The sequence below is a fragment of the Aulonocara sp. 'chitande type north' Nkhata Bay genome, linkage group LG14 (assembly GCF_057382095.1).
Source record: "Aulonocara sp. 'chitande type north' Nkhata Bay isolate Kocher_YH1m ecotype deep benthic linkage group LG14, A_spYH_male_GT1.1, whole genome shotgun sequence".
NCBI classification, from domain to species: Eukaryota; Metazoa; Chordata; class Actinopteri; order Cichliformes; family Cichlidae; genus Aulonocara; species Aulonocara sp. 'chitande type north' Nkhata Bay.
This window is the reverse complement of record NC_141357.1, coordinates 5,252,795-5,279,077: the sequence shown is the minus strand read 5'-3', so window position 1 is coordinate 5,279,077 and position 26,283 is coordinate 5,252,795. Positions and strand designations below refer to the sequence as shown.

At 38.9% G+C, this 26,283-nt stretch overlaps 2 protein-coding genes across 2 annotated transcripts in view; one reads left to right on the top strand and one right to left on the bottom strand.

Moving 5' to 3' along the window:
• The first annotated feature begins 523 nt into the window (after window positions 1-523).
• Window positions 524-11,405, top strand: kcnj13 (potassium inwardly rectifying channel subfamily J member 13). The gene is made up of 3 exons (XM_086260677.1): window positions 524-711; window positions 5,150-5,697; window positions 8,514-11,405. Exons 2-3 carry the CDS (start codon window positions 5,181-5,183, stop codon window positions 9,086-9,088), a joined length of 1,092 nt encoding a protein of 363 aa, XP_086116803.1. The 5' UTR covers window positions 524-711; window positions 5,150-5,180; the 3' UTR covers window positions 9,089-11,405.
• Window positions 11,406-11,953: 548 nt separating this feature from the next.
• efhd1 (EF-hand domain family, member D1) overlaps window positions 11,954-26,283 on the bottom strand; it is a 28,955-nt gene continuing 14,625 nt past the window's right edge. The window contains exons 3-4 of the mRNA XM_086260678.1: window positions 17,724-17,858; window positions 11,954-17,289 (exon numbers count right to left, since the gene is read on the bottom strand). Coding sequence (XP_086116804.1) covers window positions 17,155-17,289; window positions 17,724-17,858 — 270 coding nt within the window. The 3' untranslated portion in view covers window positions 11,954-17,154. The remainder of the gene's footprint in view (window positions 17,290-17,723; window positions 17,859-26,283) is intronic.

Sequence of the window (26,283 nt, the reverse complement as noted above, 5' to 3'; positions counted from 1 at the left end):
GGATCACATTATCAGAAGGGCAGCCACTTTGTAGTCAACAGATATAATTTATTTGAGCATCTACTGTATGTTTTTTTTTATTTTTTTTTATTACAGAGTACTCTGCACCACCATCATCAAAACACCAAATGAGGGAAGAATAGTGCTAATTCCTCCATTAAGAGTTGAGATATAGAAAATCAATTCAAAACATATTTATACATAATTAAGTTACCATAAAATTAATAGATATATAAGCAAAACGTATATTCACAAACAGATATTACAGATACTGGGACATATATGCATATACCTATATGCCCCCCAGCAGAAAACTCAATTTTTCACAGCTGCAGAACATCAGCTAGCACTAAGCAGTTCTTTGAATGAACTGTGACAAGGTGTTGTTCTTTCCCCCTTCCCCCATCTTCTGTCTTCCGGGAACACTAATAGGCTCCATGCAGAGTAATGTGACCAACTGAATCATCCTCACCCCAGAGCTGGAAGCTGCAGATCAGAGGAGCTGTGCTCAGTCCCACTCCCACACTGAAAAACTTCTCTGGAGTGACACTTTCTGCTAAGGATTTCTTGGATAGTAAACCTCATCTTCCAAGGATCTAACAGCACAGTCTCTCTATTTGCTTCAGCCACTTTTCCCACTTGTCAGACCTCAGATCAGCTCTAAGGTGAAAAGGTCATAGGGCCCAGGTGTAGCCCTGACTACAGTAATAGGTAAGTAAAACCTTATGCGTGTGATGCTGACAGACTTGAAACACTGCTACATGGATAGTGAGCAATTAGTTATCAGCTGATCAACCTCATCAGTCCTGCGGAACCTTTGAAGTGCCCTTATTTTAATCTAACTTGTTGACTTTGTAATAAAAAACAGGATTGGTCGGGTAACATCAGTGAAATTTGTGGGCTCTGATAATTGTAATAGATGTAGTAGACTAATGATTGCTACAGTGATGTAGATGATCACTCATCTCATATTTGTATTTAGACTTGCTTGTTCAAATACAAGAAGTGAACAGCTGCAGCCTGATTGTTATATAAACCTAGGTGCACCCCACTGAGCTGGCAATAAGCACTTATTTCCACTAACTAGTCTACTTCCTTTTACATTAACAAAGATACGAAAAAGACTTTTGAGGCACTATCAGGCAAAATTTCTGTTACTTAGAGTAAATAACTTCCATTAGTTAAAGTAAGTAAAGCAGTTACACAAAGTGTTCATCATACATCATCGTACAAAAACGAGGCTGTAGTATAAATAACAGACATCTCTATGAGGTCAGAAAAACTGAACTCATACAGACTGCATACTGCATTAAACAGCAGTATTTACAAAGTACATTAATGACCTTTACAGAGATAGCTTCATCTAGTGTTTTTACAAACATGATACCACAGCTGCTATGTATAAAATATTCAAGGTAGAGTCTGTTTTGAAAGTTTGGTGGTTCACAGGCAAACTGCATCTGCCAGTCTGTGTCTGTAGTTCTTACAAATTTGTTTTTAAGTGAACACAATGCCCTATGAATAACAGTGTGGAGAAATGGAGAAAAAAACATATCTGCAACATCATAATCACCTAAATTAAGTTATTTAAAATATTTTGCATATAAATACATACAATATATATAAGTACAAAACTGACTTCAGCTGTGGGCCTTATATTTCGTCTCCTAAATGTCTAGAGGAATTCTCTTTTTGACAGAAACATTAACTTTGACAACTGACCATAAATTCTAACATTGAATTCATTCTCAAGTCTAAGTTACCAACTTAGAAAACAGAAAAAAACGCAAACAGAATTATGACCATAAATCACTGATTATTCAACATCATAGCATAAAATGAGTAAGAGACATTGTGGCAGTATTGCACTCGGAGCAGTGACACTAAGCTTTGGTGCCTACCTATTGAATTCTTTCAATTTACTTCATGAACTCTGACTCTAATTTTGCTGTTGGACTAATTGATGGATGCATATAAGATTCTAATACTTAATATTAATATTTTTCTTTTTCAAAATATTCAAGAACCAAGTATTCACATTTTTTAACACCAGAAAAATGTGAAAAGAGACACTTTCATATGTAAATCATTTTATCATGTTTACTTCTACGTTGCTTCTACCATTCCACGCCTTGATTTAGTTCTTATGAAGCAGGCAACTGGCTTTTGGGGATACAGTTGTATATGGCATAGATCTACCATTTTGGCAATATAGAACTTTCCATAGATTTGTGGTTAGGGATTTTTAGGTGGTTCATCTATAATTTATAACATCTCTGACTAAACAAACGATATAGAACACTACTACTTAGCTACTTATTTGCTAGACAGGATAGAGCCAGCATACTCGTTTGGAACTGCTCTTAGTCTTTATACTAAGCTAGGTTAACTACATGCTGACTCCAGATCTGTACTGAACACACAGAAATGTGACTGATACTTATGTTTTGCCTCAGTTCTGCTTTTTCCAATGGCTCACGTGATCACAAGCTGATCCAGTGACAGCTTACAGACTGAAATTACAAGGAAAATACAAGGAAACAAGCACATGGCTCTCATGTAAATGCTTGGCTTCATTTAATCAGACTGATGTTTCCCCAGCAGCCGAAGACAAACTACAAAATGATCAGCAGTCGATTCACCACTCCACTTATTACCTCAATTTGTCAGTAACTGACAACCCACACCATATATTTATTTTCCTCTTTGTGTTTTAAATAGTTATGAAATGTATGAGAGAATTAAGTATTTAAATATTTTTGCATTATCTTTTTGATGTGTTTATGTGTAAAAGGGAGTTGCTTAATAAATGCGTAAAAGGGTGGTAAATGTATATTGTAACTGGTGAACAAGACAAGTGGAGAGCCATGTAGTGCAGTAAGTTTAAAGCTCCCTGCAGATGAAAGATGCATTCCTACTCTGCATGTTGCTGTGTTCCTCAGACAGATTCCCAGCTGGGACCTGCTCTAATCTCCTGGCAACAATATTGACATAGAAATAGAAACTCTGGAGAGGACAGGACTAGCTCTCTGCCTGTGAGGATTGCCTGCAAATATATCTGCTATAGTTAATATTAATCACAAAGTTGTGCATTATTGCATTAAAGACAGACAGACAGAAAGTTAGATGTTCTTTCTTCCCACCATTCTGGTACAAGTAAATCATTTGCCAGAAAACATCTAAAAGAGTCTTCTTGTTTCCAGACAGAAAAGTCTTATGCCTACTCTGGCAAACCAGTGGTTTAAATTGTTATAAACCCTCTGTATTTCCATTCCAAGTTGTGAAACAGAGTTGATATTGTCCCTGAGTTGTGACATTGTAAAAATGCCTTACCAGTTTGTTTAGCAGCTGACTCTCTGCATCTGTAGCTGCATCTCAGGTGGTTCCTGTAGTCTGCCATCTTATGTTTGTTCATACTCATGTACCAACTTTAGGCAGTCCTTTCCTAAACCCTTTGGTTCAGGTATGTGAATGACACCTGGGAGAAAATCAGGACGTGCCACAATTCAATAATCACATTAACTTAATAGACAAACACCAGAGAGGATATGAAAGGAGTTAGACTGTGAAAATTCCATCATTAATGGGAAACATTTGAAAGTGTACAGTAGACACTGACTTTTTTTAAACCAGTGTATCCAGATCCTAGTAGCACTTTTCTACTCTGCCTGAGTACTCAGAGCAGTTTATACAACTTGGCTCATTCACCCATTCATACAAGCACTTCTTCTATGCTGAAGTTCTTTCTATCTAGCATTCACACACATTTATACTCCAGTGCATGCAGACAGCAGAGGATAAGTTGGGGTTAGTATCTTGCCCAAGGATATTTGACTTGCAGATTGGAGCAGCCTGGAATCAAACCACTAACCTTCCGATTAGTAGACAATCAATATTTAAGATTTGATTCTTATCACTTATCCACTGGAGAACACACTACGTGTCATAAGGATGCCACAACAGATAGTGAACACCATCCAAACAGACACAGCTGCCAAGGAAGCAGAACAACAACATCTCAAAAAGGCCCTGAGTAAATGTAGTTATCCAAGCTGGAGATTTGTCAAAGCTGGGAAGACACCTTAAGAATGCTTCAAGCAATCCAGGAGAGAAGGACAATCGCCTCCTAAGCAGTCTTTTGTGATTCCTTATGTGTCAGGAGTAACAGAACATCTGAGACGTATTTTCTCTGTCTGCCTAAACACACTACACCAAAATTGGTCCACCTTAAGAACTGGGTCTCCGGTAAAAACAGAGTAATAGTGTACAGGTTTAAGTACCAGGAGGATTGTTGTGAATTATACATGGGGGAAAACAAACAAACTCCACCTAAGTGGACGGCACAACTGTCCTGAAGTTTATTTACACCTGGTTCTAGTTTCGGTACTATTTATAAGGCAGGCGAAACCTGAACTCAGCTGAGACTGAAGAAGTCACTTGCACACTTCCTGGGATCTCACTGATAGGTTTATTTTGTTTTTTCAGTTTAATGATAGCTTGCCACACTTGCATCAAGTGAGAGTTCCAGTGAAAATGTATTTGACACACAAACAGACAGATAGATAGATAGATAGATAGATAGATAGATAGATAGATAGATAGATAGATAGATAGATAGATAGATAGATAGATAGATAGATAGATAGATAGATAGATAGATAGATTTAGCATTTGGTTAGCTTAGCATAACTAAAAGAATCCACCAACTTACAGGCAGCAGTGCATCAAGACCTTTTTTCAACTAAATTCTAATTACAGTTATAATCTTTAGATAGTAGGAACTGCTCTCTGTGCTCATTTACTGGAGAAAAGAGACAGGAGTGAATAACCTGAACTTATTGTCCTTTTAACCAAGCTGAAATTATTCAGCAAAATGATGCGATTCAAAACAGCAGTCACAAGAAGTATGTAGAGAGAAAACAGGAACTTGAGAAGCTATTGCGAGCTCTCTAATAATTTACCCACAGATCACAAAGCCCCCATCCCCACCTCTTTTCCATACATGGGCAAATTTCATACCACAGTGTGACTAACTTCTAGCTCTTTTTTTTCTTTACATCTATTTTTGTATGGGAAAAATGCTGATAAAAGTTGTATGGATAATTACTGATCATCTATGTTAGTCAGCTCCCCTGTTATTTCATTTCAGGATCATCATCACCTTCACTTTGCCCATAAGCATGACAACCAAATCGAACAGCAGTGTTCTGGGTGGCAAGGCTTCCTCATCACCTCTCCTGTCCGCTCCACCTCACCAGCGTCTGATCACCAAAGATGGACACTGTGCACTTCGCCCCACTGTGTGTTCTTCGGGCTCATGGCATGAGACTTTACGCAGAGCCTGGCTGTTGGCCCTGCAGGATGTGTGGGGATTGTTGGTGAGTCTGCGCTGGAGATGGGTCCTCCTGGCCTTCTGCACCTCCTTCCTGGCCCACTGGCTGTTGTTTGCCTGTCTGTGGTACTTGCTGGCACACCTAAATGGGGACCTTGCTGTGCAGGATCATGATGCGCCCCCACAGGGGCATGTGCTCTGTGTAAAGCACATTACAAGCTTCACTGCTGCATTTTCCTTCTCCCTGGAGACTCAGCTAACCATCGGCTATGGCACTATGTTCCCCAGTGGAGACTGCCCCAGTGCTATAGCACTGTTGGCTGTACAGATGCTGCTTGGGCTCATGCTGGAAGCATTTATCACAGGTACATCTCTCCATCAAAACATCAATTATTCTAAGACAATTCTCAGTCTTAAGTTTAATTTACTATTTGGGAAACATAACAGAAAATAACTACCACACTGAGTTTACATTTACATATTCACAATAGAAGGTGTTTTAGTGGTAGCCCAAAGTCTAAAGGAAAACGTGTAAATCATACTAAATGAATCATACTATCATTTCTTTGTGAAATTGCTCATGTTGACATTTTTCTCATAGGCTGGAACCTTTCACAGCAGACTTTGTGAATCTGGGCAAGAGACAAAATACACCCCAGACAGGTTGCCAGTCTCAGTCAGTGCTTAAATCAAACCAGTAATCTCCAAAACACCTATCCACATCCTAATCATAAACATTTGAAGTGGAAAACTAGATCTTATGGCACAACAAAAGATCTAAAGATTAATTAAACAAATATCTTATAATACAACATGTTACAAGATCTGTTTCATTAATCCTGAGATAAGAAAAAAAGCTATAGGATTCCAACCTCATGAGGCAGAACAGAGATTGCAGTTTTAAAGCTTCTGAGGCTAAAAAAATGTGACACCTGCTGGAATACTCCAGGTATTGCACTTCCAGAGATAAATCCCATGAATATATTTCTAGGTAGCCAGAAAATTAGATATGTAATATTGTTGACTTCATCCCATAGAAATGCTATTCTATCTTGGACACTGGCATCTTTTGTCTGAACCTTTTTCAAGCTTTATTCAAACATTACGCTGCTCCTCACAAAAATTCACAGATCAAACCACACTTTACTTTACCGATGTGTGAGTGTTACCAGGTCCAACCCAGTAACACTGCTCCAACTTTTCATTGAAAAATGACCAGTTTACCATTAATAAATGAACCAAAAGCAGTGCACAGTGTAAGAGGCTTAAGAAATAGTCATATATTTTAAGTTATTCTCCTGTGATTTGAGACACATTTAGTACAGTAATGTAAAAATAGGGCACTTTAAGAATACAGTTGTGCTTCTAACATTTTAAAAGATATTTTGAAGTTTAAACATCATTCTTTGGTCTAAAATTGTTTCCACTATCATGATCACTGCCTTTGCTATATAGAAATCAGAAATGTGCATTTATCTGATGACAATGCACACCATCAGAACAAGTGAGGAAAGTAATGATGTTTATCCAAGTGCTTGTATTTTACTTTTAGTCTTTCCATTGTCTATTACCTTTTGTTTCTGTTTTACTACTGAAAAAAAAAGCAGAAATATTATATGTTTTTCAAAAGTCTAAACATTTTCTATCAGACATACAATTCCCCAATTTCTATATGAACTTGCTGTAGTTGTCTGCCTCTCCATACAGTTAGGACCATAACATTTTGGACATTACATATTTTTACATTTTTGCTTCTTCAGCCTAACGGTTCCCTTCACCATCTGGTTCGGGGGTTACCACCACGGCAGGCACCAACCACCTTGTGGCCACAGCTCAGTGCAGCAGTTTCAGCAATTGAGGTGCTGAGTGCATTTGGACTCACTGTCGAAGCTCTGCTGGAGGTGGGAGTTGAAGGACTGGGACAGGTGTTCCCTGTGAACCCTCACTATAGGTTTAGGCACACCAGATCTGTCCAGCATCCTGCCCTGCCACCTGATCCAACTCACCACCAGGTGGTGATCAGTTGACACTTCAGCACCTCTCTTTACCGAGTGTCCAGAACATAAGGCCACACATCTGATGATATGATTACAAAATTAATCATCAACATGTTGCTTAGAGAGTCCTGGTGCCAAGTGCACTTATGGACACCTGTATGTTCAAACATGGTGTTTGTTATGGACAAACTGTGGTTTGTACAGAAGTCCAGTAACACAACACCACTTTGTTTCAGATATGGCAGGTCATTCCTGCCACTCACGCCCCTCCAGATCTCACTGTCATTGCCCACATGAGCGTTGGAGTCTCCCAGTAGGACGACAGAGCCCCCAGATAGAGCACACCCTCAAGCACCCTGTCCAGGGACTCCAAGAAGGCCGTCATTCTTATAAGAACAGACGATACACATTAACTCAGGCTCGTTCCCCACCAGAGAGGTGACATTCCATGTTCCAGTTGCTAGTCTTGGTAGCCTGGGATTGGTCTCTGACCTTGGCCTCTACCTAGCACACATTGCACCCGAGCCCTGCAGCGCAATGTGGGGATGGTATGCCTACAGGAAGGTGGGCCCATGTTTATTTTTTGGGCTGTGCCCAAATGAGCTCCATGGACTAAGACGCTCGCCCTCGGACACCCTCCCCGGGGCTGGCTCCAGGGCAGGGTCTTGGTTAACCCTATCCTGCACAGGGTAAATGGTTCCCTCAATCTTCTGCTCATAGGGTTTTTTTTAATTGGTCTTTGTCTGGTCCATCACCCAGGACCAATTTTCATTGGGAGACCCTACCAGGGGACAAAAAGCCTCAGACAACATAGCCCCTGGTATCCCTGGGACACAAAAACCCCTCCACCATAATAAGGTAGCGATTTGTGGAGAGGTTTAAAGCATTTAGCAAAAGTATTACATTAGGTGTTTAGGAATTATAATCCTTTTTATATGCAGAGGTTTAAAATAATTTCATAATAATTTGAGAAAAAGTTTTCATCTTAATGGCACTTCATGTTTTCATGTTCTTTGGTCATATGCTGCAACCATTACTATTAACTACTCATTTTGTGGGGGGTTTTCCATGATGCTTGAGAAAAATATTTCCTGTGCTATGGTTTAGTACAAAGAAACATTACTAAAAAATGTGATTAACTGGCTAAAAAAACAACATGAACAAGACTTCGTCTTAACTTTCAGGTGCATTTGTAGCCAAGATTGCCCGCCCCCAGAAGCGAGCAGGAGCCATACAATTCAGCCACCAGGCAGTGGTGGGCCAACACCTGGGTCAGACGTGCCTCATGCTTCGAGTCACCAATCTGCTGCAGCGGCCTCTGGTGGATGTAAAGGTGAGTGCTGTGCTATACGAGGAGCATGAAGGCCAAGCTCTGCACCAGACTTCATTGGACTTCTATTTGGACCATTTGGGCCAGCAGCCATGCCCCTTCTTCATTTTCCCACTCACCTTTTACCACCCCCTGGACCGTCGGAGCCCCCTCTATCCTGTCCTGTGTGAGGGTTCATCAACCCACTTTGAGTTAGTTGTCTTCCTATCAGCCTTGCAGGAGGGAACTGGCGACACTTGCCAGAAGAGGACCTCTTATCTGCGCCAAGAAATCCAGTTTGACCGCCGCTTTGTCCCTGCTTTGGGTTTGGATGCCTGTGGAAGGTACACAGTGAGCAACCAGCACTTTGATACAGCCCATTCAAAAGAGCCTATGAACAAGGACTGTGTGGTGCAGATCAACGGTGATGGAAATGAGAGGATGGAGTAAGAATGCTGAAGGGAAGATTCTCAAAGAGACCGAGAGAATATGCAAGTGGAGGCAGATATATTTGTTGTCAGGAGGTATTTGATTGAATTTGGTAAATTTGAATTTATGATTCAACATTATAAAAATTCAAATGTATGCCAGATATATATAAGTACTGCTGCAGGCTCCCTCACCTCCTCCCTCAAATCACTTCAAGTCCTCAGTGCTCAAAGCAGGGGAACCAGTAACTACTGGCAGTTGTATTAGTTAAAATGACTGACTAGCAAGGATGGAAGAATGTGCGCGGAGTGGGGTATAGGGAGATGTGTGTGTTTGAACATTTAATACTTAAGGAAAAGTAATTCAAGATGATGAAAATGCAAGGATCATAGAAGAATTTACATGACTGAATAAGAACAGTCTAAACTGTTCTCTTATCACACTTCAAACTTACAAGGTACGATCAAAAAGTTTGGTCACTCAGCTCATGAAAATACACAATTTATATTTAGGCATCACCTTATCGACAGCACTTGAGTGCTACTGCAGTTTCACTGTCATGCTTGCCCCATTACTGTATTTTTAACCACACTAACAGACAGTTGCTACTCACCAACTGCACATCTTGCCAGATTTGGTTAATTCTTTTCTCCAAAATCAAATGAAAATTGCAGAATTGCTGTGTTTAAAGAATGATTGTGAAAAATCCATGGTTAGAAGTACACAGGAGCCAAAATTTAAATCTATTCTAGGTTTTTATTTTTATTTTGGGGAGCCATGGAGCAGTTTGATTGCATTTTGTATCAACTAAATTTTCACGCTTCTCATACAAGGATAAGATATTTATTGAATTCCAAGTAAGCAATTTACTGTGTAGAAATTCAGATGTACCTTGTTCAAATGTAATACCTGCTTTGAGAACTTACTGACTTAAGCTAGCTAAAGGGTAGGTTCCGATAGACTTAACAGGAATAACATATGAATATTACTTGACTGGGACCAGACATAAACAGTTGCAGGCCAGAATAAACTTACAGTTCCCAGCTACAACAAGCAATACAGTACATGACAACTGAATGATCCAGAACGTGACACAGTGGTGGAGTGGCCAGTAGGAATATTCTGGGTTTGAATCAAGAGTTTGCATGTTGTCATCCTTGCCTGGGAGTGCCCAGTGGCAACACTACATTACCTATTTATAGAGGTTATAGAATTTCTTATTTACCTTTATTATCAAATTAAATAGAATTAGTTTTCTAGCAAAAATACATTTGAGAGCAAAGCTATAAAAGCAGCACTCACAAAATGTACATGTTATTAAAAAGTGAAAAGGTCAGGATAACAATAAGTACAGTGATCTGCATTAACATTTGCAAGCATGCTCACAGTGACAATGACAAATTTAGACTCATCTCTCTTTCTTCCATAGAGTTATCCTGCCAACAGGCTAAGTCTGTGTGATCTTGTAAAGCCGTGGGCTGTGAAACAGGGTAGATGGTGTAACAGTGACTGAAGAAAAATGATGAGAAAAAGAGGGTAATGTTTGACAGCTTTTCCTATCCTTAACCTATGTGAGTATTCAAAGTTCAGATTCAACTTTGGTGACTGTTAACTTTATTTATATATGACAGAAAAAAAATAGCAAAAGGAGCAAAAAAAAAAAAAAAAAAAAAAAAAAAAGGGAGATGACTAGCAATATAAAATTCATAGGTGCAGCAGCAGTACTGGAAGTGCAGACAGTAAAGCAAGGGACAAAATTAAGAAACTCTTCTCTGGCATTCATGTTGTTAATTCTTATGGTCTAGCAACAGAACTGACGGTACTGCAGACTAGCAGCATGAGCTGACAATCACAACATAACATCAGATGGTTGTTATGGTAAGCTGCTATGGATAATCTCTGGAATCCCATTAGAACAAAGACACTCATGATGTAAAGTGAACTGTGTAACATTAGACTTACCTGCTTGGCATATGGCTCAGTAGTAATTGATAGAATGATACTGACTGCTGATTGGTCTATGGATTAAACCTTTTATTTTGAAAGATAATTGTCTCAATCATTATGCAAATACAAAATGAATAATTTTCATTTTTTCCAATATTAAATGTTTTTATATTAAGCAAAGAAAGCTAGTAGGTAGAATAGCAAAATTTTGCATTTAGAATAGTTTTCTCTTTTAAGGCTGTTCATTGAATGAGAATCTATGTGTTATCTATATGGTATATTATAAAAGAAATCATGTAGTGACTTCAGACTAAAGTGAAGAAATGTTCCTTCAAATGTGTATGTGCCTTTGTACAGTGTACATTACAGGAAATAAATATTTTCTAAACAAACTGAAGTTCAGACTTCTTAAATTTAGCTTCTAGATTAACATGCCCATGACAACTGCAGATTGCTTTGGCAATGCTACTCCCTGGAAGATCGTAGTAAGGTCTTTTTGTGACAAAAAACAAAGTGTTGAAGAACCAAACATTGCAACAGAAACCTACATGTTTGTTTGGTGTTATTTCCCTTGTTCAAAGATAAAAAAGAAGACTGTCAAGACATGGTACCAAATTCCTACACTCCCCACAGCACACAGCAGCAAGATGTAAGATGCTGGGACAGCGTACACTGAGCAGCTGGAACACTGTGAATGAACAGGATCATGTGGGACTTTGGGAGTTGTAGCCCATAATGACCTCTTTCATAGTCACACCTGTTTTCTGTTCCTTGTTAACTACAATTTTGTGTAATAGTTAGTCAACAGCTGCTAATCAGTCTGGAACTCAAACTAGAAAAGCAATTTCATTCTGAGACAGAGAGAAATATATGGAGAGAGGGTAGGAACAAGTCCCCAAAGAAAGTAAGCCAATGCTACAAGCAAAATGATTCACAATGTTTACCATTCTATTTATCATTTATTGCAGTTAAGTTTAACATTACCATTCTGACAGAGACAGCAGAAATACAATATCTATACAGTGCTGAAAAATATATTTTGCTGACTTTAATATTTGGCAACTTTTCTAATAAAACAAAAGACAATTTATTCATCAAAAAATACTCTGTCCATTTCTACAACAAATCACTGATAAAGTATGCAATCCATACACTGGTTGGTTATATGTCGACAATAACATGCTACAACTTAGTACATTAATAGAGACTAAATAAAATGATCAGGAACATAAAATGCGCTTTACACTGTTTAGGTTAGAGCCTCTCTGCTTCATTGGGCTTGTGGATCTATTTGATCTTCTAGAATTTCTTTTATTATCTATGTATCAGAAAATAATAATTCTTTTACTGTTTTCTACATCCGTATAGCAACCCAAAATGTACTTCTGCCCTTCAAAGCTGACAAATTAAAGGCAATGACCTCACTCAGAACAGAGCAGGTTCTGCACATATGCAATATTTACTTATTTACTAATTTTTAAAAACTAATTTTTACTAGTGTGATTTCAGTATGTTGCAGGTATGGTGCTAACAGATGACATTACAGTCATTCCACAGGTAGTGACACTGCATATTGTTTAAAAAAGATGAGAGGACTGCATCTTCCACAACAGCCAAACTGCTGCCCATGTGTCAGTGTTTCTGTAAAGGATTTCTTAAATTTTGTTTTAGATATAGATCAACATCATTGGGAAAAAAGTACTTTCTTTCCAAAAGTGAGACTACAAGAGGAAATAGATGCATTAGCACTGTGAAGTATACTGGCTAATACATTTTTCAAAAACACTTTTTAGTTTCAGGTCCTGGAAGATTTGAATCTATTTATCAATCTACGTAACACTTTGGTGCTAACATTTTGGTCATTTCTACTATTTAATGCCATTTCAAAGTAGTATCATTTATGATTTCGTGAGAGGCGGTTTCATAAACTATTAGAATAGTATACTAGTCAAGCTGAAGATATAATGCTTGAACAATTTTGTCCAAATTCTCCATGTGTGACATGCTAAATACATTTTAATGAAATTTGGTCCAGTTTTTTTTTTAAGTATTCCATTTATTATTTATTTTAAATGTACTCAATTTAACCATAAATATATGCATAACGTTGTTTTATTTTATTTTATTAATTTTGTCCGCAAGGTGACATCACACCAGTGAATACTTGCCTCACCGTTTGCTTAACCAGTGAGAGGACGTGATTTTGTTCATTGAATGAAATGGCCCAATTATTTGTAATTCTTCCTGTTCAATGAAAATTTAATCCTGTAAAGGTTTAAAAGTTTCTAACATCTATCAGATAAAAAAAAAAAAAAACCCATAGTAATAATCACTAATAACCATTTTGTAAATGAAATGTATAATCCGATAATAACATTAACTTGAAGAAGTTGCATTTTTCAAATTCAACATTTTAAATGCATATTGTTAAAACATTTATAATCATAAATAAAATAAAATCCTGCCAGTGTACTGTGCAATTATTATCACTTAAACACAATTTTTAATATTCTTTGTAGTCTCCTTTTCCATATACAGTCTGACTGCATGACATATTTGGGGTTTAGATACCAAACTATGAAAAAAGAATTAGATAAATTAGGTTAAAAATTACTAAAAACATTGTATAGATTAAACTTTGAATGTCATCCTGTGAATAAATTAAAAACACACAATGATATGCATTTCATGTCAATAACTATTCTGCCTAGTACTATAACAGGAAAGATGTTTTATCCTTAAGTGAGTAACTATTACTCATGTTTATCAAACCTATGATCAAAATTACAAATAATATCAGTTTATACTGGAAATAATTTAAAAATTTTGAACTCATATTGGTAACTTAACTTAAACAAAGGTGACATGGGGATGCGGCATTTTAGGCTAAGACAAGATTTGGAAAAATAGCTACTGGCCCATTATTATACAAAATACACTTAGTTCTGATATGTGGACTCAAATGGTACCAAATACTAGAAATGACCTGAACCCACATAAAACATAATTGGGAGCCTTAAGGCTATTGCTATATCTATGTTTGGACAGAACTAGGCTAGTTGCTAACCATGCTTCCAGTCTTTACGCTAAGCAAAGTGAAAGTGCAACCCCGAGATTACCGAAGTGAAAATCCTAGTATTTCCCAAAGTATTCAGCTATTTCTTCAAGTATCAGTCTCTTTTCTAGACCAATGCTACCAACATAGCTGCATAGCAAAGCTAATGATAAAGCTAAGACTACATGATGAAGTAACACATACATCTCTTTTCTATGCAGATGTGCTGAATGAAGGAACTGCAGGACTATCCTGTACAGCCTGTCTCTGATCTCAAAGTACTGCCGTGAGACTTTTCCCATTGGACATGTATACAGTGCTGAGAGTCTTGAGCCACCCTCAGGTCTTTATATTTTGGTAGGAAAAAGGTACAGTGATTTACTGAAACACACGCAAACAAACATGGAAATATAGTATATAATACAAAAACATTATAACATCCCTGTCAGTACTGACAGGGACTAGAAAGAAAATTTATAGTTTTCCTATATTGGCTTTTAATTCATTGCCTCCCTGTTAAATCCAGAATTGAATGCAAAATCCTGCTTCTCACATACAAGGTCTTGAATAATCAGGCCCCATCTGATTAAGTACACAGACTGTTGATTAACTTGTGGTTGATGGGTAATTGAGTAGTATGGGAGGCAGAGCTTTCAGCTTTCAGACACCTCTTCTGTGGAACCAGCTCCCAGCTTGGATTCAGGAGGCAAACACACTTTCTACTTTTAAGATTAGGCTTAAAACTTTCCTTTTTGACAAAGCTTATAGTTAGGGATGGATCAGGTAACGTAGCTCTCTTCCACAGCATGTCTTTTGTCCTGTCTCTCTAACTCTAATCAAACTCCATCAATTTGAAAATCGCTCTGTTGGAATTAAATCAGAGTAAATTATGCATTTTTGTGACAGGCCGCTAATAATAAAAATACTGTATCTAAAGGAATAACTTGAATTGGTTCTTAACAAGTAAGTGACAGACATTCAAGTACAGCTTGTGCAAAGTCAAAATGGTTTTTACATGAACCAGTAAAACACCACAGTATGCAAAAACATTAGCTAAGTGCCTGTCTTTAAGCTGTTTTAAAGAATGTCACAGGGTTAAGAGTGTAAAAAGAGAGGATTAAGCTGTTCCAGTATTTTGGAGCAAAGGATTGAAACACCCAATTGTTCTTTGTTTTCAGACTAACACGTGAGATAGCAAGAAGACCCCTACCTGGGCTTAAGAACCCAGCTTGGAGAATCAGGGAATTACTGCAGGTCTTTATTACTATTTTAGGGTTTTTACCTTAAAATATAAAGAAACTGTTGTTTTGATTTGGTGTTACATAAATAAAATGGACATTACAGATGGGGCATACATTTTTAACTAAAATCTGAACCTGACAGGAAGCCAGTGTAAAGATGTTTCGAGAAGATTTAACATCAGTTAAACGCCTTCCAGCAGCATTTTAGATGGACTAGAAGCAATTACTACATGCTTTAGACAAGAAAACAGCGTATTACAATAATTTGAACTAGTACAGATCAAAGCATGGATGAGAATCTCCAGTTCACATTTTGAGACAACAGTCCTGAGGTTACCCCTATTTCTGAAATGGGAAAAACAAGACCAGGTCAGACACCTGATGTGAGCATGAAATGCCACAGAAAATAGGTTGTTTGCCAAGTTTTCTGTTACAGTGCCTCTAAAGGTACTCACTTGTTCCACATTTTGTCAGCTTACATCTTTTTTCCAAAATAGATTCATTTTTCACCTCAAATACTACACATTTTACCTAAGTTTAAAGAAATGAACGATGGCCCAAGACTTAGTCGTACTGAATAGTACTGTAATTCACAGTCACAACATAAAAAACAGCATTTGTCCTATTTGGAAATGAAGCTGAATTTCAGCGGTCTCTGAAGTCAGTTAAAAACCTATAGGTAATGGCTCATTGGCAAAAAAAACAAAACAGTAGTGAGGTTACCAGTGTATATTGACTGAACTCTCCCTAACATTTTGTTTCTTACACCAAAACACCACAGTGCATTTGAAAATAACACATGAAGATTTTACTTTTCTGGAGCTACAAAAAAAAAAAAAAAGAAGTGAATGTTTTCTATCTTGTTCTGGGTCATCTTTTCGGTGTAATCGGGCACTGAAGTGACAGCTTGTACTTTTTTTGTTATCCCGTAGTCTACAGACACCAGACCTTTCACATCTTAATTTGTGATATGTCACTCTTTTTACAGGAGGGAACCTGTAAAATCAAATTAGATGGGCACATTTCTCCTGGGACCTTGTAACTTGCATGTACTTGAGATGCTGCTCACAAACATACTGTTTGGTCACAGTAAAGGTGCTTGCTACTGCTTTTACACCATATTACTGTGCACAAATCATCACAAAGGAATTATTCAAACAATGGCTCATTGGTCTTTTATACAGATGGTTCCTTACGAAAGAGGATAACTAAAGAGACGCCACTTAGAAAACTGTCTCCTGCCACTATTAGGATTATCATCAGACCTCCACTTGAGAACATCTTTTTTTTTTCCTAGGGTCATTAGAAACGAAGTCTTAGCAAAGGCAAAGTTGAGAAATAGTACTGTAACATGCAAGCATGATTAAATGGAAGCCGTCTTCTGTGTGCTTTTAGCAATACGGCTAAACTTCAGTGTACAGTTGTTGTCCTTAGCCTAGGTCTACAACACATCTTTATTTACTCTGTAGGTAAACAGAAACATATTTATGGTTGTTTAGTTGTGGGATTGCAAACTACTGTTCATCAACAAGGTTATAGCACAAAACTCAAAACAAACAAACAGAAAAAAAAACCCCAAAGACGGATTTCAAATGGTCTAGAGGTCGAACATACAATATACAAGGTATCAGTTTTGTGCAAGGCTAACCATATCCTGGACTTCACCCTGTGCCTAGTTATGACATGTTTTTTATTTTAGTCAAGATTTAATTTTAATTTAATTAATCAGTTTTTTATTTAAGTGCCACAATTTGAAACGGGTTTGAGTCTAAGTAAGGAGTGTGTTTCTAAAACTTCAGTAACACTGAACTTTGCAATCTGCATCATCTGCTTTCTGTGGTGGGTTATGAGCAGAAGGTGGACTGCAGCTGCTTGAAGGCAGCATGTCGTTGTTTTTTCTCCTCTTCTTGTCTCTTGCGTTCTTCTTTTTCCTCTCGAATTTCAGCCTCAAACTTGCTACCGGCAGACAGAGCCTGCATCTGGTACAACACAAAAACAAATTTCTTAAACCCAAGTAGCCATGCACAGCTGACTGCAGCTTTTCACAAATTTAAGCTTTGGGTACAGTACTTAATGTACTTGATGTACTTGTTTTTTCACCAGTAGTTACATAGCTGTATCCCCAGTTATCAAACATATACTCGGGCACAGAGATAAGTCATATGCCATTTGACTCATTAACATTCTGTGCAAAAAAAAAGAAAAAGTACACATATTGGGGTATAGTATATTAAAGCCCCCCCCCCGAACACTGAAACAGGCTTCAGATAGACATTCACAGGTTAGTTCCAGTAAAGTTAATATTTTCATGTTTTTACTCTGAACACAGGTCATGACAGGCACTGAAGGAGCTAAGGACAAAGTCAAAATCTAGGCGTACGGCTAAAGTACACGGTGTAATGTTATTACATACCTTGGCTTCAAAAAAGTCTTTGGCCCCCATAACACCCTGAGTGGAGACATCGATCTCAGAAAGTCTTGCTAATGCCATTAGACCACTTTCTTCTTGCAGTTCTCCAGCTGCTGCTCTCCGGAAAATCAACAGGAACTGCAGAGAGGTAGACAGTTTAAAGTACACACACACACACACACACACACACACACACACACACACACACACACACACTTTTTTTTAAAATTATTTGTTTATTTTTTACCCACCACCTGCCTCTCACCAAGCAGGATCTCGGGAGCACGTGAGTTGTTGCCAGAAGAATTCTTGATACAATGTTTCTTCACCAAAACTTTTATCTTACACTGAAGTCAGGTTTTCAACCTTCACCTGAAGACTTCCCAGAAAAGGAGTTTCACAAAAAAACCCAGTGTGTTCAGGCTCTTACAAATCTGTTCTGGTCCCACTGGAACCAGGAATTCCTCCCTTTCCTAAAACAGAGGCAACAATGGGCAGTGACTCACAGGAATTTTCAGGCTGAGTTTAGTTCTGAGATTTGTTTGGTCATTTGAGAATTTTTTTCTTTGTATGAAGAACTTGATCATTATGAAATGGATAAACATGGAATGTTTATTTTTGTTTTAGTTAAAAGTAACTTTATTTGTCTTAGTATCATGTGATGGCATTGCTTCCTGCTCAAAGGTCCTCTTTTGAGAAAAGCATTACAGCCATGTTGGCCATGTGCTGAAGTCTCTTTTCATCTGTGTCAAAGCATCATGGAATCAATGCTGTAAGTTAATTCACTTCACAATGGATATGTTAGGTTAATTCATGAGAGAGAGTTAAGAGTGCAGATGCTGATTGCTTTTGTATTCAGCTTAGTATCCAAGTTTAGCCTAATTTTGTATACATTTTTTTCTTTTTTTTTTACAGTTTTCACCAGGATGTCCATTGAGATTTACAGCAACACTACAAAAAGTATGTCTTAAAGACAAAATACTGGATGACCTCCAATTTAAATTAATTGTTATGGTACTTTGCCCTAAAAATTTTATAACACATGTTATAAAACATCATATTCTTGCTCTGGATGGCATTACCTTGAGTAATACTGTAAGAAATCTTGGAGTCGTATTTGACCAGGATGTGTTTTACAATGTGCATATTAAACAAATACGTGTGACTGCTTTGGGCAGCATCTCTTAAATTAGAAACATCCTATTCTCAGATGTTGAAAAAGTTCATGCATTTATTACTTTTAGGCTAGACTTTTGTAATTATTACAGCTATTCTAAAAGCTCCCTGAAAAGCCAGTTTATCCAAAGCAGTGTGAGTACTGACAGGAGCTAGAAAGGGAAACAACCATATTTGTCTCACCAGAATTGAATTTAAAATCCTTCTACTCTAATACAAAGTATTTTAAGCTTAAAACTTGACTTTTTCTTTTCTACTTTTTTCACCACATTGGTTGCGCTTAACTTGCTACTGGTAATATGATCACACTACTTCTATTTACACTCGTATTTAAGGCACAGATGGTCAATGCAGTATTCCCCCAAACAATAAGTAGAGCCATTCAAACAACACCGCCACATTAGCGATAATATACAGTGGGGCAAAAAAGTATTTAGTCAGCCACCGATTGTGCAAGTTCCCCCACTTAAAATGATGACAGAGGTCAGTAATTTGCACCAGAGGTACACTTCAACTGTGAGAGACAGAATGTGAAAAAAAAATCCATGAATTCACATGGTAGGATTTGTAAAGGATTTATTCGTAAATTAGGGTGGAAAATAAGTATTTGGTCACCTCAAACAAGGAAAATCTCTGGCTCTCACAGACCTGTAACGTCTTCTGTAAGAAGCTTTTCTGTCCCCCACTCGTTACCTGTATGAATGGCACCTGTTTGAACTCATCATCTGTATAAAAGACACCTGTCCACAGCCTCAAACAGTCAGACTCCAAACTCCGCCATGGCCAAGACCAAAGAGCTTTCGAAGGACACCAGGAAAAGTATTGTAGACCTGCACCAGACTGGGAAGAGTGAATCTACAATAGGCAAGCAGCTTGGTGTGAAAAAATCAACTGTGGGAGCAATCATCAGAAAATGGAAGACATACAAGACCACTGATAATCTCCCTCGATCTGGGGCTCCATGCAAGATCTCATCCCATGGGGTCAAAATGATCATGAGAACGGTGAGCAAAGATCCCAGAACCACACGGGGGGACCTGGTGAATGACCTGCAGAGAGCTGGGACCAAAGTAACAAAGGTCACCATCAGTAACACACTACAACGGCAGGGAATCAAATCCCGCAGTGCCAGACGTGTTCCGCTGCTGAAGCCAGTGCATGTCCAGGCCCGTCTGAAGTTTGCCAGAGAGCACATGGATGATACAGCAGAGGATTGGGAGAATGTCATGTGGTCAGATGAAACCAAAGTAGAACTTTTTGGTATAAACTCAACTCGTCGTGTTTGGAGGAAGAAGAATACTGAGTTGCATCCCAAGAACACCATACCTACTGTGAAGCATGGGGGTGGAAACATCATGCTATGGGGCTGTTTTTCTGCCAAGGGGACAGGACGACTGATCCGTGTTAAGGACAGAATGAATGGGGCCATGTATTGTGAGATTTTGAGCCAAAACCTCCTTCCATCAGTGAGAACTTTGAAGATGAGACGAGGCTGGGTCTTCCAACATGACAATGATCCAAAACACACCGCCCGGGCAACAAAGGAGTGGCTCCGTAAGAAGCATTTGAAAGTCCTGGAGTGGCCTAGCCAGTCTCCAGACCTCAACCCCATAGAAAATCTGTGGCGGGAGTTGAAAGTCCGTGTTGCTCGGCGACAGCCCCAAAACATCACTGCTCTCGAGAAGATCTGCATGGAGGAATGGGCCAAAATACCAGCTACTGTGTGTGCAAACCTGGTAAAGACCTATAGTAAACGTTTGACCTCTGTTATTGCCAACAAAGGTTATGTTACAAAGTATTGAGTTGTATTTTTGTTATTGACCAAATACTTATTTTCCACCCTGATTTACGAATAAATTCTTTACAAATCCTACCATGTGGATTCATGGATATTTTTTTTCACATTCTGTCTCTCACAGTTGAAGTGTACCTCTGGTGCAAATTACTGACCTCTGTCATCATTTTAGGTGGGGGAACTTGCACAATCGGTGGCTGACTAAATACTTTTTTGCCCCACTGTAGCAGTAGTCAAAACTAGAAGCCTAAGTGTTTTTCCACCAAGTGTCGCCTTTTCAAATTGCTGCAACTGCATCTCCCTCTGAATAATCTATGAATCTCTGAGCCTTTCTATTGATATTTGTAATATTGATATTACAAAAATCGAGGTGTAAACTGCAACTAACAACAGTGGGCATGACAGCAATTTGATGTCAATGTAAAATCAACTTTGTCATCCAGTGTCATTCACAAGGCACCTGGCAGATATAAAACTCACCCTTACCCCTGATTCTCCTACCCCTCGACCAGCTGTAACAGCTGGATGCTGCTGCCTTAGCCTGGTTCTAACAGACGTATCCCCTTGTTGACATGGGGGGGGGGGTCTTGACCTTATAATGTAAAGTTCCTTTAGGCGACTGTTGTTGTTGTGCTGTGGTGCTGTGTAAATAGAATGTCACATGGATTCTTATATTTAAGAATTTTTTTTTTCCTCGCCTAATTTATTTTGGGATTTTATTGCCTATAACCACTTATATGCTTCATTAGACATTGAACTCCACAACACCAGTAATCAACATTATCTGTGCAAAGACTGGTGCTTCTAAAGTGAAACACAGAAATGTTACAGTGGGTTTAATAAACTCATAATCAGGTGTTTTGCCATTTGGCATATTTTGGCGCATTTTGGCACCATCTGTAAATGTAAATGGTAAATGGCCTGTGTTTGTATAGCGCTTTACTTAGTCCCTATGGACCTCAAAGCGCTTCACACTACATTCAGTCATCCACCCATTCACAAACAAACAGAGGTGAGGCTGCCGGACACTGGCGCCACCGGGCCCTCTGACCACCACCAGTAGGCAACGGGTGAAGTGTCTTGCCCAAGGACACAACAACCAAGACTGTCGGAGCCGGGGCTCGAACAGGCAACCTTCCGATTACAAGACGAACTGCCAACTCGTGAGCCACGATCGTAAGTTGAACTTTATTTTTTTTAACACTTTCTCTTTATTGATTTTCATCTTATTTTACATACAGAACTAAAGAGGGCAAGGGAAACCAACACATTCACATATGTTCACATATTCCAAAATACACAACGCCTTGTTTTACTTACACATATTACATGTGCATGTTTCATTCAAACAAATTTGCAGCTGTCCCTCTGCATCACAGAGGTATCAGTTTCTAGTCTCTTGACGTATAACGATCCCATCTTTCCCAAAGTCTCTCTCCTTTCTCCTTCTGTAGCCGCAGTGAGAGGGTAATCAGTTCCATATGATGAATTGTGTTAATAATGTCTATGACCAGCTTCCGTGTGGGGGGGCTTGTCTGTAACCAACACTTAGTAATTGCCTTTTTGCATGCAACCATAATTATTTTCAGTAAGTATGAGTCTCTGTTATTTATATCCTCAGGGATATTCCCAAGGTACATGGTACTAAAGGAGAAGTCCAGTGGTACTTCCAGCACATCCATCACCATTTGTTTAATCTCCTCACAAAAGGTCTTCAGTTTAGGACATGACCAGAAGACATGGAAGCAACCTGCAGCGACCTCCCCGCACTCCCTCCAGCATGAATCTAATTAAATTCTTCCATCCAAAAATCTCGTCATGTTAAAGAATTTGTGGTAGATAACACATTCTTCCACATCCGCAACCAACCTTCCTCTGAGATAGTTATACCTGCTTCTTTTTCCCATCGATGACTGACATATCTTGTTGAGGTCTTTTTCATAGCAGTAAAACTTCTGTACATTTTGCCTATAGTACCCCTTATAATGTTCTCACCATAAGCATCCATAAATATTTGGATCACCCCACTAGCATCTGCGTCAAGCATTCTAATTTCCTTCTGGAAGAAGCTCTGAACCTGTAGGTAACGATAAAAATCTTCCCTGCCGATCTCGTAAATCTGACACGTCCTCAAAATTGATCAGCTCCCCATGCTTCACTATCTTACAGATCGCAGTGATTCCATGCCTGGACCACTCCCTGAATTTATGGTCTAACAATGCTGGAAGGAAGCGTGGGAGATACGCTGGCCATCCCAGCAACCCTATTTCCCTATTAAGACCAAAAAATTTAATTTTAAATTTAAAATTTGCATCTGATATGCCTGTGGTAAACTCTCAAGAGACCCCAGAACAGACTGTATTGGGAAATCCATCAAAGAAAGCTCAATGTCCTTCCATTTTGCCTCAAACTTAGAGTTACACCAGCACACTAGAGGTCTGATCTGGGCTGCCAGATAGTAATCCTTAAAGCACGGTAGAGCCATGCCCCCCCGCTCACCAGGCAGCTGCATTGTTGCATATTTCACTCTTGGCCTTTTATTTCCCCATATGAATCTTGAGCAATGCATATCCCACTCCCTAAATTGTTTTGCTGGAACCTCCACTGGAAGCGCTGCAAACAAATATAGCAGCTTTGGGAGGATATTTATCTTTATTAACTCTGCTGCCCAGATGGAGGTGGAGCAGACCCCACCTCTCCAGATCTTCATATATCTTCTTGTCCACCCGATTATAATTAACTTCATATAACAATGCAAGGTCTTTTGTCAGCAGGATCCCCAAATACTCCATTTGAGATTGATGCCATCCGAATCTATATCTTGCTACCAATTGTCTTGAGGGGTTAAAAAAAAGAATGTCAAGATTTGAGTTTTTTGAATGTTTAGTCTATAACCAGACAGTCTGCCATATTCTTCCAGTATTTCCATAAGCAGAGGAATTCCCTCTTCCGGGTTTCCTAGCGCTACCAGCACGTCGTCTGCATACAAGCAAATTTTATTTTCCACATTCCCCGTTGTAACCCCCGCCAATCAAGTCTCTTCTCTGATGCATTGAGCCGTTGGCTCAATGAAAAGGTTAAAGAGCAGTGGGCTCAACGGGCAGCCCTGCCTACAGCCACGTTGTAGTGTTATCCGATTTGAGAGGCTTCCATTAACTTTGATCCTCGCTGTTGGAGACATATAAATCATTCTTATACATTGGATAAACCTGTCACATAGCCCAAATCTCTTCAACACATGAAACAGAAATTCCCACCCGACCGTATCGTATGCCTTTTCCACATGAAGCCCAATGAGAACTGTTCCAGTTTTCCCTTTAAGTATCTGGTCAATAATATGAATGGCCCTTCTGATATTATCGTGTGTTTGTCTGTTACCAATGAAGCCTGTTTGATCCTCCTCTATCAGTGTGGGCATCAATGTACTCAACCTCCTAGCCAAAATTGCGGCAAATAGTTTATAGTCTATATTTAACACGCTAATAGGTCTATAACCTCTGGGGTCAGTTTTATCCTTCCCTGCTTTTGGTATGACAGAGATATACGCCTCCCGCCACGATGGTGGGAGCGCCCCCCCCACTCAGAGTGTAATTAAAAGAGGCCTTTAGTAGCGGGATTAAGGGTTCCCTCATTTGCCTATACCACTCTGGTGGAAATCCATCACATCCTGGGGCTTTAAAAGCCTTGAGTTTTGAGATCCCAATGTTAATCTCTTCTGCTGATATTTTTGACGAGTTTTTCATTCTGCTGCTTACCTATAAATGGTAGATCTAGGCTGGATAAGAAATTCTGAATCTTATGCTCATCTGCTTTATCCGGTTGTGTGTATACCTCAGCGTAATATTCTTCAAATGCTCTCTGAATTTCTTCGAGTTTATTAGTTATCTTATTTGTCTTTAAATTTCGAACTTTATGAATAGTGTTCTCCTGTTGTTGCCTCCTGAGACTCCATGATAATAGCCTAGCAGCTTTGGGTCCTGCCTCATACCACCGTTGTCTATTATATTTTAATTTTTTTTCAATTTCCTCACTTAAAATTTTGTGTATCTCCTGTTTAACCGGCCTCATCTGCTCCAATACCTGGGGGCACCTTGTAACGGTGTGCAGTTGTTCCAATTTTTCCATATTTTCCTGCAAATCTGACAGCTTTTTTGCTCCTCACCTTCTTTAGGACTGCACATTTTGCAATAATTTTACCCCTAAGCCTTAGCCGCATCCCATAAAATTGTAGGATTAACTGCTCCATTGTCATTGAGTTCTAAATATGTTTTTAACTCCTGTCCCATTTCTCTTTTAAATGAGTCATTATTTAACAGACCTGTGTTAAGCCTCCATAAGGTGTTTTTGGGGCTAGCTTTAAACCCAATCTTCATAGTTAGTCCCGAATGATCAGATAAATCTCTCTGTCCTATTATACAATCCTTCACTCTGTGGAGATCTTTACTAAAAGTAAAGAAGTAATCAATCCTCGAGTACATATCATGTCTCGCTGAATAAAATGTAAATTTGCGTTCATTTTTGTGTAAATATCTCCATATATCTATAAGCCCCAACTCAGATAACATTGTTTTTACTTGTTTCTTTAATTTAGTTCCCCTCCGGTCTCGGCTAGTTTTATCCCATTTTGGATGGAGAAGTAAATTGAAATCTCCTGCACATATACATGTACCAACACTTTCTGCGGCAATAAGACTGAATATCTCTTTAAAGAACCCTGTACTACTACTACCAGGGGGTGCATATATATTACACAGCGTGACGTCTTCCTGTTCCATTTTCCCTTTCACCAACACAAATCTTCCCTCTTTATCTTTATGTTCTCCAGTAAACTCAAAACCAACCTTGTTCGGTATCAGAATGGCCACTCCTCTTTTTTTGCCAGATCTATGTGAGGCATAATAAAAAAATTTTGAATCCCATTCTCTTCCACTTCTCATATTCTTCCTTTGATACTGTAGATGCATTTCTTGTAGAAACGCAATCTTAATGGGATTCTTTATACCATTTACATTCAAAGACAATACCTTATAATACCGCATATGTTCTATGTATTTCCAACTTATTTTCCTGCACCAACATAACAATACTCCCAGCCCTCAGAACACATAATAAACACACATGAACAAAGACAGAACTTGTCTTAACCAAATAAACCAGGTCTTCCATAAGAGAGGTTTTTTCTCTCCTCTCAGTCTGGGGGAAATGCCACAGTGTGGGGCCCCTCTCGTTTCCTATTTTAAAAGAAAAAGGGAAACCAAAAAACAAAAACAAAAAACATGTGAGTCACCTGCATCGGACCCTCACCACTCCATGATCAAAGGGGGATCGACGTGCCATATTCCATCATGGCCAGGGGAGGAGGCCATCCAGCCATATACCCCCCTGTAATGATCAGCAGCCCGGTGCACCTGTTGTTCCGTTGGTCTTATGTTCGTCTTAACAGCGAAACGGGGCCGGTGGGGCACAGGTGTTATTCCTCCGTACCGACGTTCTCCGTGCACTGGAAAACCTTCAGCTTTTCCCGTGCGCTCCTGCGTAGATCAGCTGTATTCCCGGCGCGTCGCGGCCCAACCACACTCGTCGGTAGCATAC